The sequence below is a fragment of the Pithys albifrons genome, chromosome 23 (assembly GCF_047495875.1).
Source record: "Pithys albifrons albifrons isolate INPA30051 chromosome 23, PitAlb_v1, whole genome shotgun sequence".
Taxonomy (NCBI): domain Eukaryota; kingdom Metazoa; phylum Chordata; class Aves; order Passeriformes; family Thamnophilidae; genus Pithys; species Pithys albifrons.
In genome coordinates this window covers 6,090,557-6,104,564 of record NC_092480.1, presented here as the reverse complement: position 1 = coordinate 6,104,564, position 14,008 = coordinate 6,090,557, and the positions used below count along the sequence as shown (strand labels likewise).

Here is a 14,008-nt window from a genome sequence, read left to right as displayed (position 1 = left end):
AGAACCTGGAAGGAGGTTCTGTGGGGCAGGGAGACCTTTCCAGGCAGCTCCTGAAGAGCCTGGTGGAGGTTCTCTGGGGCAGAGAGACCTTTCCAGGCAACTCCTGAAGGGCCTGGAGGAGGTTCTCTGGGGCAGGGAGACCTTCCCAGGCATCTCCTGAAGAACCTGGAAGGAGGTTCTGTGGGGCAGGGAGACCTTTCCAGGCAGCTCCTGAAGAGCCTGGTGGAGGTTCTCTGGGGCAGAGAGACCTTTCCAGGCAACTCCTGAAGGGCCTGGAGGAGGTTCTCTGGGGCAGGGAGACCTTCCCAGGCATCTCCTGAAGAGCCTGGAGGAGGTTCTGTGGGGCAGGGAGACCTTTCCAGGCAGCTCCTGAAGAGCCTGGAGGAGGTTCTGTGGGGCAGGGAGACCTTTCCAGGCAGCTCCTGAAGAGCCTGGAGGAGGTTCTGTGGGGCAGGGAGACCTTTCTAGGCAGCTCTGAGAAGAGCCTGGAGGAGGTTCTGTGGGGCAGGGAGACCTTTCCAGGCAGCCCCTGAAGAACCTGGAGGAGGTTCTGTGGGGCAGGGAGACCTTTCCAGGCAGCTCCTGGGAGAGCCTGGAGAAGGTTCTGTGGGGCAGGAGGCCTTTCTAGGCAGCTCTGAGAAGAGCCTGGAGGAGGTTCTGTGGGGCAGGGAGACCTTCCCAGGCATCTCCTGAAGAGCCTGGAGGAGGTTCTGTGGGGCAGGGAGACCTTTCCAGGCAGCTCCTGAAGAGCCTGGAGGAGGTTCTGTGGGGCAGGGAGACCTTTCCAGGCAGCTCCTGAAGAGCCTGGAGAAGGTTCTGTGGGGCAGGGAGACCTTTCCAGGCAGCTCCTGAAGAGCCTGGAGGAGGTTCTGTGGGGCAGGGAGACCTTTCCAGGCAGCCCCAGAAGAGCCTGGAGAAGGTTCTGTGGGGCAGGGAGACCTTTCCAGGCAGCTCCTGAAGAGCCTGGAGGAGGTTCTGTGGGGCAGGAGACCTTTCCAGGCATCTCCTGAAGAGCCTGGAGGAGGTTCTGTGGGGCAGGGAGACCTTTCCAGGCAGCTCCTGAAGAGCCTGGAGGAGGTTCTGTGGGGCAGGGAGACCTTTCCAGGCAGCTCCTGAAGAGCCTGGAGGAGGTTCTGTGGGGCAGGAGGCCTTTCTAGGCAGCTCTGAGAAGAGCCTGGAGGAGGTTCTGTGGGGCAGGGAGACCTTTCCAGGCGGCCCCTGAAGAGCCTGGAGGAGGTTCTGTGGGGCAGGGAGACCTTTCCAGGCACCTCCTGTGAGAGCCTAGAGGAGGTTCTGTGGGGCAGCGAGACCTTTCCAGGCAGCTCCTGAAGAGCCTGGAGGAGGTTCTGTGGGGCAGGAGACCTTTCCAGGCAGCTCCTGAAGAGCCTGGAGGAGGTTCTGTGGGGCAGGAGGCCTTTCTAGGCAGCTCTGAGAAGAGCCTGGAGGAGGTTCTGTGGGGCAGGGAGACCTTTCCAGGCAACTCCTGAAGAACCTGGAGGAGGTTCTGTGGGGCAGGGAGACCTTTCCAGGCAGCTCTGAGAAGAGCCTGGAGGAGGTTCTGTGGGGCAGGAGACCTTTCCAGGCAGCTCCTGAAGAGCCTGTCCTGACTGCCAATGTGATCCATAAAACACAGACACCCAGTCTGGGCTCAAGGGTGTCTGTCTGGACACTGGGGACTTTCCTTGGGCTGGCACAGGGAGGGGTTGGGGGTTACTCAGAGGATCGAGATGCACATGACAGAGTGGAGGCAACTTCATTTCCCTGGGAGCTGCAGGAGAGTCCATTCCCTATTCAGGGGATGTTTCCTGCAGGTTCCACCTTCACTTGGGCTCTGGAGCTGTGGAATTAATGACTTGAGGTGGTTGGTGGGGTGTAGTTTGGTCACAGCACAGGACAGAGCAGCTCCACTGCAGTGGCACCGTGTGTGCCCAGCAGTCCTGCTGGAGCCTCATATTTAACAGGAATTGGGGGATCCCTGGCAAGGCTTGGCCAGGACACCCCACCCCTTCCCAGCTTGACCCCAGGGCTTTGTCCCACTGTGTCTGAGCACCCACCTCGGCAGAGGGTAAAAAAACCCCTCAGGAAAGAGAGATGAAGTGATGGCAGGGGGTTGGTGACAGCTGGTGGCAGTTCCTGATGCAGAGCAGGCTCGAAGCTCTTGCACAGTCAAAGCAAAGAGCAGGACCTGCCCTCTGCCCTTGCCCAGGGAGAGGCACTGGAGCAGGGATCTCACTCCTGCTGCCCCAGGGAGGATGAGAGGGGCTTTGCCATCTCTTTTGGTTGTTGCTGGTGGCCCCACATCACAAATTCTCCCTTAGAAGTGCCTGTGTGGCTCTGCTGGGCTGTGCCCCAGGCCGTGGGCAGGATGCTTTGCCCTCAGTGCCAGCCTCTTGTTGGAGGTGCTGGCAGGCAGGTTTTACACCAGGAATGCTAATCCAGGGGATTTGGGTGACCTCCTGCATCCCTGCCCTGTTCTTGTGATTCTGCCAAGCCCTTCTGGGAGAGAAGCACCAGCAGCCCCTGGTTTGGGGGGACTCAGGGCACAGCCCCCCCATCCTGGTGCCCTGCCTGGAGCACAACACTGAACCCCAGAGTGTGCTGAGCTGGGAGGGACCCACAGGGATCACCCAGTCCAACCCTCAGCCCTGCACAGGACCATCCCCAAGAGTCACCCCCTGTGCCCCAGAGCATCATCCAAACCCTCCTGGAGCTCTGGCAGCCTTGGGGCTGTGCCCACTGCCCTGGGGAGCCTGGTCAGTGCCCACCACCCTCTGGGGGAAGAACCTTTCCCTGAGATCCAACCTGACCCTCCCCTGGCACAGCTCCAGCCCTTCCCTGGGTGCTGTCCCTGCCCTGGCACAGCTCCAGCCATTCCCTGGGTGCTGTCCCTGCCCTGGCACAGCTCAGCCCTTCCCTGGGTGCTGTCCCTGCCCTGGCACAGCTCCAGCCCTTCCCTGGGTGCTGTCCCTGCCCTGCCACAGCTCCAGCCCTTCCCTGGGTGCTGTCCCTGCCCTGGCACAACTCCGGCCATTCCCCGGGTGCTGTCCCTGCTCTGGCACAGCTCCAGCCATTCCCTGGGTGCTGTCCCTGCCCTGACACAGCTCCAGCCATTCCCTGGGTGCTGTCCCTGCCCTGGCACAGCTCCAGCCATTCCCTGGGTGCTGTCCGTGGTCCCCACAGAGCAGAGCTCAGTGCTTGCCCCTCCCGAGGAAGTTGTCCCTGCAGTGGGGTCTCCCCTCAACCTCCTGTCCCCACCCCTGGCTGGAAGGTGAGACGCCAAACCCAGGCTCTTTCCCAGCCAAGGGAGGCTCAGGATCAGCCCCGGCCTGGCTGGAGCCCTGTGTTGGCACAGGCCTGGCTGCCACCGGTCCTGGGCTCGGGGCTGGGGCATTTTCTGGCTGTTAATTAATCTTAGCAGGGCGCCCTTGCCAGCTGGAGCTCCCTCCAAGGGAGGGACTGGGCACCAGGGCACCTTCGCGGCTTTTCAGCATCAGCCGCTGCTTCTGGATGAGTCCTTTGGTGTAGCGTGAAGGTATCGTGGGTCCCTCTAGGGATGGGGCCCTGGAACAGCAGCTCTGACCTGCCGAGCCCTGCGGGGCGCTTGGAGCTTGGAATTTAAGATCGGGATTCGGGGTGAGCGAGGCTGCTCTGCCTGGCACTCGTGTGGCACTGCGGGCTGGGGCTGCTCCCGGGAGACACACTTGGGATGCTGCGGGAACTCCACTGGGATGCTGTGGGCACTCTCTGGGATGCTGTGGGCACTCCTTGGGATGCTGCGGGCACTCCCTGGGATGCTGTGGGCACTCCCCTGGGATGCTGTGGGCACTCCTTGGGATGCTGTGGGCACTCCTTGGGATACTGTGGGCACTCCCTGGGATGCTGTGGGCACTCCCCTGGGACGCTGTGGCTGCCGACACTCCTTGGGATGCTGTGGGCACTCCCCTGGGATGCTGTGGGCACTCCTCAGGATGCTGTGGGCACTCCTTGGGATGCTGTGGGCACTCCTCAGGATGCTGTGGGCATTCCCCTGGGATGCTGTGGGCACTCCTCAGGATGCTGCGGGCACTCCCTGGGGTGCTGCGGGCACTCCTCAGGATGCTGTGGGCACTCCCTGGGGTGCTGCGGGCACTCCTCAGGATGCTGTGGGCACTCCCTGGGATGCTGTGGGCACTCCTCGGGATGCTGTGGGCACTCCTTGGGATGCTGTGGGCACTCCTCAGGATGCTGTGGGCACTCCTTGGGATGCTGTGGGCACTCCTCAGGATGCTGTGGGCACTCCTTGGGATGCTGTGGGCACTCCTCAGGATGCTGTGGGCACTCCTTGGGATGCTGTGGGCACTCCTCAGGATGCTGTGGGCACTCCCTGGGATGCTGTGGGCACTCCTCAGAATGCTGTGGGCACTCCCTGGGATGCTGTGGGCACTCCCTGGGGTGCTGCGGGCACTCCTCAGGATGCTGCGGGCACTCCTTGGGATGCTGTGGGCACTCCTGGGGATGCTGCACTCCTCAGGATGCTGTGGGCACTCCTTGGGATGCTGTGGGCACTCCTCAGGATGCTGTGGGCACTCCCTGGGATGCTGTGGGCACTCCTGGGGATGCTGCACTCCTCAGGATGCTGTGGGCATTCCCCTGGGATGCTGTGGGCACTCCTCAGGATGCTGTGGGCACTCCCTGGGATGCTGTGGGCATTCCCCTGGGATGCTGCGGGCACCAAAATCTCCACAGCCCTCCTTGACAAGGAAAAATTCAAAATAACCCCGCCGTGGGTGTCGGGAGCTGCAAAGCTGAGCAGAACCTGCCAGAACGGCCCCATGTCCGAGACTCGCCCGCCGGGTCGGGGCTGGGAGGCAAACGCGGTCTCACAGCGCTGTCTGCTGGAGGCACCTGGGCACGGAACGGCATTCCATGCCCAGGGTTCTGCCAACCCTTCCTTACACACTGGGATCGAATCCTGTCCTTCTCCCCCTGTATGGAACTCGCAGCTCCTCGGGACAGGCGGACAAGGATGGAGAGTTTTCAGCTCTGGTTTTTAGTACAGCAGCAGTTGGAGCAGTGGGTACATCCCAAATCCTTCCAGGTGGGTGGAAAAGCCATCCTGTAACTCCTGTGCCAACTGGCACCTCAGGGGGTTAAAGGCATTCCTGTTTTGCTGGAGAGGCACGATGCTGGTTTGGGGCATTTTTGGAGGTTCTGGGGGTGCTCCTTGAAGCAGCAGGTTCAGCTTTTCTGCTGTTCCCACACCCACTAAAGCTGAGCCTGTTGGGATCGGTTTAACTTTTTGGATGGATTTAACCCTTGGGACAGATTTTTAACCCTTGGGATAGATTTTTAACCCTTGGAATAGGTTTAACTTGGGACAGATTTTTAACCCTTGGGACAGATTTTTAACCCTTGGAATAGGTTTAACCCTAAGGATAGATTTAACTCTTGAGATAATTTTTAACCTTTGGGACAGGTTTAACCCTTGGGATAGATTTAACCTTTGGGACAGGTTTAACCCTTGGGATAGATTTAACTTGGGACGGGTTTAACCCTTGGGATAGATTTAACTTGGGACAGGTTTAACCCTTGGGATAGATTTAACTTGGGACAGGTTTAACCCTTGGGATAGATTTAACTTGGGACAGGTTCAACCCTTGGGATAGATTTAACTTGGGACAGGTTCAACCCTTGGGATAGATTTAACTTGGGATGGGTTTAACCCTTGGGATAGATTTAACTTGGGACAGATTTTTAACCCTTGGGATAGATTTAACTTGGGACAGGTTCAACCCTTGGGATAGATTTAACTTGGGACAGGTTCAACCCTTGGGACAGATTTAACTTGGGACAGGTTTAGCCCTTGGGATAGATTTAACTTGGGACAGGTTTAAGCCTTGGGATAGATTTAACTTGGGACAGGTTTAACCCTTGGGATAGATTTAACTTGGGACGGGTTTAACCCTTGGGATAGATTTAACCCTTAGGATAGGTTTGGAACCTTTGGGATAGATTTTAACCCTTGGGATAGATTTTAACCCTTGGGATAGAGTTTTAACCCTTGGGATAGAGTTTTAACCTCTGGGATAGGTTTAACCCTTGGGAAAGATTTAACTTGGGATATGTTTAACCTCTGGGACAGATTTAACCCTTAGGATAGACCCAACCAATCCCAACTGTCCTTTCACTGGGCACCAGATGAGCTGAGCAGCCACAAGCACTTCAGTTAAGGGATGAATTTCTCTGCTGGACTTTGGAGGGAAGATTTTTGTTTGCCAACTCACCCCAGTCGTGCTCTGCCTTCCAAGGACAGCTCTGGTACCCCCCACGAGCAGGGTGGGCAGCGGGCACAGGGGGGTTCCTGTGGGGCTGGCATCCTTTGCAGGGCCCCCTGGTGCTGGCACTGCTGCTCTGAACAGCAGAATCCCTGGGGTCAGAGGGATTGGGGTGCTTGGCTCGCTGGTGGGACCTCACAGGGAGAGGTGGAGAGGCTGATCAGATCTGGCCTGGAACGTGAGGATGTGGGAGCAAATATTTCCACAGCCTGTGTGCCCCTCTGTGCCCACAAAGGCCCCTGGATGTGCCCCCATGTCCCCCCTGTCCCCCAGGCTCACCCACCCTCCCAGAGAGCAGCATCAGGCTGGTTTCACTCCTGGCACCAGTTCTAACGAGCAGAACATTAACTGGGTGAAAAGACTATAAAAAATCCTTCTTCCAACGCTAAAAATGTCTGAAATTCACTTCCTTTAATCACCTTTTTGCTCTTAATTAACTGTGACCGCTCTTGCTGCAGTGCCCAGAATCCCCCAGGGCCAAGGTGGCCTGTGCCATCTGTCTGTCCTCCCTTCATCTGCCCTTCCTGTGCCAGGGCCAAGCTGTTTCTCCCTGGGGGAGAGGAAGGGGAGGCTGAGCAGCCCAGGCTGGGTTATTTTTGTGAGGAAGCAGCAATGCCCCAGGTTGGAGGGCACAGCCAAGCCCCAGCCTTGGCATATGGGTTCAAAGTCACCTCCCTCACCCTGAGCTGCCTGTCAGCCCCTCCAAAGATCCTCCCAACTGGCTGCTCCTGGTTTGTTTTGTAAAAGCAGTTAATTAACAAGGCAAAAAACCCACACCAAGACACCAGAGGAGTTTTTAACCTGGCTTGATTAATGCTGTCAAGTTGCACATCTGAGTGTGAGCTCAGTGGGACTGTTGCTTTTTGTTTAATACCACAAGACACCTCAGTCTGGATTGTTGCATTACAGTACAAATAAAAAACAGAAACAAAACCACATCTGCATCATACAAGGTGAGAAGAATATGAGAATTCTAAATATTTACAGAGGAGGGCAAGTGGGGGAAAAAAACCACAAAAAATATTTACATAAAAATACATGAGCTTGTCAGCATATACATTTTACACCAGTTCACAAAAAAAAAGACACTATATAAATTAAAAGTGAAGGGAACTCCAAAGGTAACCCAAGACTTCCTGGGATGTTTCTCTCATGCGGCTCAGGGAAAGAAAAATCAAGTCTTCTACAGCAGGAAAATGAACAGCAAAACAACCCTTTTCTCCCCCCTCCCTCCCTCCCTCCCCCTCTCCCTCCCCCCCAACTGGACGAGGCAGGACTCTGCACACCAGGAATTGTGCTGCTCACACCAGACCATGCCCTTCATTCACACTGGGAATGTGGGAGAAGCTCTGGGAAGAGCTCTGGGAAGAGCTCTGGGAAGAGGACCATGCCCAAAAGCCGCCGAGAACGAAAGGAAAACGACTTCTCATCCAGGTTTCCTGACATGAAACACATCACTTCAGTCCATGCCCTGGGCAGTGGCAGAGCACTCTTGAGGTTCTGTCCCTTTCTGGGGTGCAAGAGGAACAGGATGTTTTCAAGTTGGATTTGGTTTTGTGTAGCAACTTACTACCAGTGTGCAACCCTTACTGATCCCCCTTCCCACGCTGAGAGGAGAAGGAGGGTCCCTGCAAAGACATAGGCACAAAGTTGGGGGGTGTTCTCAGAGATGCATAAAGGTTTCACCTGATAAGACTCTTCAAAAATCAGAAATTAATGCTTTGTTTAAGACTTCACAGGGACTGGGCCCTCATCACTCACCAACCATCTGCATCCTCCTTCCCAAGGGGGGTCTCCCAGGGATGGCACATCCCGCTCCAGAGCAGAGGGGAGAATGCAGAGCTGGGGCACCCTGCTGGCACCAGGAGGGGCAGACAGCTCGTGCCAAGTGTCAGGGGCACTGAGGGGCAGAGCTGCTGCCCCCTCGCTGGAGGTGTGGGCAGGAACTGCTGACCCTGAGCACAACTGCACCTGCATTGGAGGGTTATTTGCATTGCTGTCCCCCTGCTGGGACACTGAGAGCTCAAGTGTCACCTCCTCCAGCTCTTCCCTCTGACTGAGACACCTGGTGTCACCTCCCCCTTTCCAACCTCACCTCTGACTTTTGGAAAGACAGATGCTCTATCCTGAACCAGTTAATGAGGATGTCCCACTCTCTGAGGACCACCAGGCCAAGCCCAGAGCAGGAGCAGAACTGCAGAGTTCCCTCTATGGCTTTGGGGGAAATGAGGCCATGGGAAGCAGCGACACTAAAAGGAAGGTGCTCATCTGTGTTACCTGGGAAAAGCTGCTGCCTCCACCTGTTTTTTAATTCTGTTGAATTAATTTAATTGGCTCAGCAGTGGTGGACACAAGTTTGGGTTCTCCAAGAGCTTCCAGCCCTCAGAGCAAACCCTGGAGGGAGGGGGGTGGTCACTTCTCCACTGGCTTTTTTTTTTCCTGGAGACCTTCCCATGCCCAGGAAGGCTGTTTGTAGCAGCCCCCTGGCTCAGGGGGCCAGGGGTGCACTTCCAGAAGCCCTTTAGGGAAGGTGCTGAGAGCTTTGTTTCCCATGGGTGCTTCACCCCTGGCACTTCTGACAGCACGGGCAGAGCCCAGCCCGGGCAGGGGCACAGCCTGTCCAAGGATGGCACTTGGTCTCTACAGGGAGACAGTGGCTTGGAGCAGGAGAATCCAGAGGCTGTCACAATTGGTGGGAGCTGGGCTGAGCCCCCTGCAGTGGCAGGATAGTCCTGGTGAATGTAAGGCCAAAATCAGGAGGTCAGGAGGGGGTGAGGGCGGGAGGGGAGTTAAGGCTTTCATGGAGAGAGAGGTTCCACCTGCAGCTCTCATTCCCTGAATCCCAAAGAGCCTGAACCAAACCCTTGGCCCTGCCTCAGTGGAGACCTGGCAGGGCACTGGTAGCTGTGGGGGGACTGTGCTGCCACCCAGCCCTGGGGAGGGGGTGATGCAGCTCATCCCAAGGCAGCTGGGCAGGGCAGCCTTGCCCAGGAGTGCCCAGCAAGGGACACAGGCTGGCACACCCCATGGCCCCCTCCTGCGCATTTCTGGCAGTTCTCCTTGAAAGAAAACATTGCAAAAAGCTTTCCCTCACCAAAACCCCCAACCCCTCTACCTGGGAATTCCTCACGAGGACATTGTGGTAACCTGGATCACAGTGCTGCTTTTTTCTCCTTTTTTTTCTTTTTTTTCTCTTTTTTTTCTCTTTCTTTTTTTTTCTTTTCTTTTTTTCTTCTTTTATTCTATTTTTTTTCTTTCTTTCTTTTTTCCCTACTGTCAGATTTCGTTCCATAACATGTGAGAACTCTCCTTAAACAAAATGCTTAGAACATCAGCATTGCACAATAAAACAGAACCAGAAGGTAGTTACTGAAACAGCCCCAGACAAGGCTCCAAGGTTAAAAGAAGCAAACAGTTACAGACTAGTCAGCTACAAGAAGCAGGTTTGCCTTAGGATTTAAAAGTCCCAAAATAGCCATGAAACTTTTTGTTCAAAAACATCACCCAAGCTCCCTTTAGCAGCTGTGTGCTCACTGCAGGACCTCCAGGCTTTTAATAAAACATGAGAGATTCAAAACAGGTAGAGCAGTTCTTCAGCCACACAGAACAGGAATGGCCTTGGAATTTAGCAGTGAACAATTAAAAAACTCCTAAATCTCAAGTATTGCTTGCAAGCCCTGCCTAAATGGGATGGATGTGCTTTATTTCTAAGGAGGGGGGTTGAGTCCTGGGGAGTCTGAGGGGCAGCAGGAGGTGCTGCCTGGCTGCTTGGACAACCTGAAAGCTTTGCAACAGCTTGGGCACTGTCAGGAGTGTGTTCTGGAGTGCACTGGCCTTCTGTCCCTGCTCCCTGGGGGGTGGGAGGCGACACACAGCACAGACAGCACGTCACTGCTCCCTGTGTGCCCCAATTCCACAGGGAGCCCTTTGCCAACAGAACTGAGAGGTTACACAGAGCCTGCAGGCCCTCAGGGCAAGGGCAGCAGAAGCATTCCCTGCTGGAAGAGCTGCAGGACCCGGCCCAGGGCAGCTGCTCATGCAGGGCACTCATCACTCCCACAGCTGGCAAGGTGGGCTCTGCTTTACAGGCTGCACAGAATGCCATGGACATTTCTGGCTTTATTTGGGCTGCTTTTTGTAGGGAGATGACACAGCCTGGCCAGCCACGAGATGGAATGAGCTCATCTGGACACACACAGCTTAGCAGCAAGGAGGAACTGGCATGGGATGGGCGTGCTGTTCCCAGCTGCCTGAGTAGGGTTTGGAGGAGTTTTGTGTTTTCTCTCTTTTGGTGTGAGAAATGCAGACCTGCCCTACTTGGCTCCCATAGTTGGCCACTGCTTACAACACAGAAATGCAGAGTAATTTCCCTGCTTGCAAGCAGAAGCAGCTTGTTAAGCAAGCAATGCAACAAGTGTGTTGAGTTCTGAGCTTGCTTTAAGCCTATTCCACGGCTTGGAGTGAAAAACAGGCTCCCACTCACTTCAGAGCAACTGCAGAGGGTTCACCATGCCCAAGGGAGAGGCAGGACCTGAGCATTAACCAAGGAGAAAGTCCTTGGGGCAGCCTTGCCCCTTGCCCAGCTGTTGGCCCACTCCTGCTGTGCAACTCAGAGAGGGTTATGGAGCCCTTTTCTGGGAGCCAGCAGTGGGAAGGGCACCGACCCCAGGAGAAGACCTGCCTGCACAGTCCACCACGTGGGGAGGGAGCGACGGGCACTGCCAATGTCACATCTGGGGCGGGAAAAACGCCTTCCCTCCCTGCCAACAGCACCTGCCCCAGCCCTGCCCAGCCCCTGTGGCCACATCTGTGTGCCAACAGCCTGCCCTGTGTGCCAACAGCCTGCCCTGTCCTTCCAGTTGTCTCAAAACTACATGAAAAAGCTAAGAGGTCTACTACATAAAAACAGTGTGTGGGGGCTGAAGGGACTGAAGGGACTGAAGGGGCTGAAGGGGCTGAAGGGGCTGAAGGGGCTGAAGGGGCTGAAGGGGCTGAAGGGACTGAAGGAGCTGAAGGGGCTGAAGGGACTGAAGGAGCTGAAGGGACTGAAGGGACTGAAGGGGCTGAAGGGGCTGAAGGGACTGAAGGGACTGAAGGGGCTGAAGGGACTGAAGGGACTGAAGGAGCTGAAGGAGCTGAAGGGACTGAAGGGACTGAAGGGGCTGAAGGGACTGAAGGGGCTGAAGGGACTGAAGGAGCTGAAGGGACTGAAGGGACTGAAGGGGCTTTGCTTTGCTCACAGGGGCAGGGTCGGGGTGGGTTTTTTTTGTTTTGTTTCGGTTTTTTTGCCATCACTGAAAAAATAAAACAGTCCACTGTCCAGCAGAGGCTGCTTAGACTCTATCCCTCGTCCCCCCCTCCAGCTCACTCGACGTGCACCTCCGTCTCGGGCCTCTGCAGGCACAGCTCGGAGGGCAGGAACGCGCCCTGCCCCAGCGCCGTGGCGTAAGTCCTGCCGTGCACGTGGGCGAAGCCGCTGGGCACGAAGCCCCCCGTGCCAGCATAGCCCCCTCTTTGGTGCTGAGGCATGGTGTGGAAATCCTCCAGGTTGTCGTACTGGGACACCACAGTCATAGTGCTTTGGCGCTTGCCCAGGGTTTGGTAGGGGTACAGCAGGGCAGGGTCCCTCTCCATGGGCTCGGGGTGCTGCATCCGCAGGCTGTGGCTGCGCTCGGGTTTGGGCGGCGGCGCCACGGGAGGGGCACCGTGTTCCTCCTCCTTGTAGCAGTCCCTGGAGTGCTTCTCCACGGGCACGGGGGGCCTGGCTCGGGACCTCTCCACGTCTGGCCTGTCCTCTGCCAGCCTGCCCTCCTTGTGGTTCAGCCTCAGGGTGTCCTGCCCGGCCGGGATGTACTTGCTGCCCGAGTGCTGGTAGCCCATGGGCTCGGCGGGCTCGGGGCCACCTTTGGGCCTGTACTCGGGGTAGGGGGGCCCGTTCTTGGGCTCGGGGGGCTGCCTATGGCTCGCTTCCTGCTGCAAGTGCGTCCTGTGCTCGCTGGTGCCGCCGCCCGCCTCGTGCATCTTCCTGCTGCGGATGCTGCTCTGCTTCTGGGGCAGGCACGGCTTCTCGGGCTGCCCGTTGCCGTAGCCCCCGTGGTAGTGGGCTCTGTCAGGCTCTGGCTCTGTGTGCTGCAGGTAGTACCGCTCATCCCCCTCGGGGGTGCCCGCCTTGCCTGGGTACCGGCCGCCCTCCTTGCCCTCTGCCACCGTGAGCAGCCCGGTTTTGCCGGGGTCCGACTTGCTGCGCAGGTGGACGGCGTCGAGCCCGCCCAGCTCCTCGGGCAGCAGCGGCGGTGCCACGTTGTCGTACTGCGACATCACGGGCGCCTTGGCCTTGTGGCGCGCTCGGCTCTCGCGGCGGATGGACTGCATGCGGTACTTCTCCATGTCCTCCAGGTCCCACGAGGTGTACACGTGGTGCTTGGCGTCGGGCGCGGGCGGCACGTCCCTGCTGACGAAGCTGTGCTCCTTCCCTGCCAGCGGGGTGATGAGCCCTGCCCGCGGGTAGGCGGCAAGGCTGGGGTAGCGCGACAGCCCCTTGCCCTGCAGCCGCGCCGCGTACGAGGGCAGGTCGCGGGTGGGCAGCGCGTGGAAGGGGCGCAGCCGCACGGTGCTGTAGGGGTCCAGGTCGTAGAAGCCGCCGTCGGTGTAGTAGGAGGATGCGCTGGAGTAGGGGCTGTAGCGGTAGTGGACGCGCCCGTTCTCGAAGTAAGGCTGGAGCTGCGTGACGTGGTAGTCGGAGTGGGGCTGGTATGGCTTGTACTGGTAGAGCGGGCGCGGGCAGTACAGCGGCTCGTCATCCGGCGGCACCTCGGTGCGGGAGATGGGCACGGAGCGGATGGCGGCGGCGGCGGCGGGCACGTGCAGCGACTGCACCCTGCGGATGGTGGGGTAGGGCGGAGCGTCCTCGGCATAGCCGGCGCTGCGCAGCCCCGTGGGGCTCACGGAGGGCATGAAGTCTGGGCGGGCGCGGGGCTTGGCGTGCAGCGCCGAGCCGCCCTTGCCCTGCGTGCCGTAGGTGTTGTAGCGCGTGCCCGCCGAGCCGGGTGGCTCCGAGCGCGGCGGGTACGCCTGCAGGGGGTCGGGCTTGCCGTGGTACACGTGCGGGGGGACGCTCTCGGGTCTGTACTGGTGCATGGCCGCTGGCTTGGCGTGCAGGTACTCCGGCCCCGCGGGCTCGGGGATGCTCTCCGGCTTGGGATGCGGCACGTACACGGCGTGTTTGGGCGGCGGCGGCGGCGGCGGTGGCGGCAGCAGTGCCTCCTCCACGGATGAGGCCAGCATGGAGGAGGCCAGGAAGGCGTGGTAGTTGGCGTTGGTGATGGTGTCCGAGTTGCCTGAGTGCATGGCGGCGGCGATCTTGCTCTCCAGCGTCCGCACAGGTGGCACCGGGGGCGCGAAGCCGTAGGAGGGGTGGGTGGGCACGGACTCGGAGCGCAGGTGCAGCGGTGGTGCCCTTGTGGGCTCCCGGGGCTTCTCCACGTGGCTCTGGGGGACACCGGGCACGGAGGAGCAGCCACGGGCCGTGGAGTTGCCCTCTGGGACAAAGCTGGGTGCGGGCTCCGGGGGTTTCTCAGGGGCAGTGGTGCTCCACACCTGCTGGGAGGGAAGCAGCAGAAGTCAGGAACGGGCAGCTTTCCCCACTCCTGCTCTGTAGCTAAAATATCACAGACCATGACATGGCTCAGCCCAAT

The 14,008-nt window shown here is 58.2% G+C and overlaps 1 protein-coding gene across 3 annotated transcripts in view; it reads right to left on the bottom strand.

Annotated features, from left to right (window-relative positions):
- Positions 1-9,523: 9,523 nt before the first annotated feature.
- Positions 9,524-14,008, bottom strand: part of ARHGAP32 (Rho GTPase activating protein 32) — a 97,396-nt gene continuing 92,911 nt past the window's right edge. For 2 of the 3 annotated variants that reach the window (XM_071576108.1, XM_071576110.1), the window contains one exon: positions 9,524-13,913. In XM_071576108.1, the coding sequence (XP_071432209.1) occupies positions 11,679-13,913 (2,235 nt within the window). In that variant the 3' untranslated portion in view covers positions 9,524-11,678. The remainder of the gene's footprint in view (positions 13,914-14,008) is intronic. The other variant, XM_071576109.1, reaches the window with a different exon arrangement.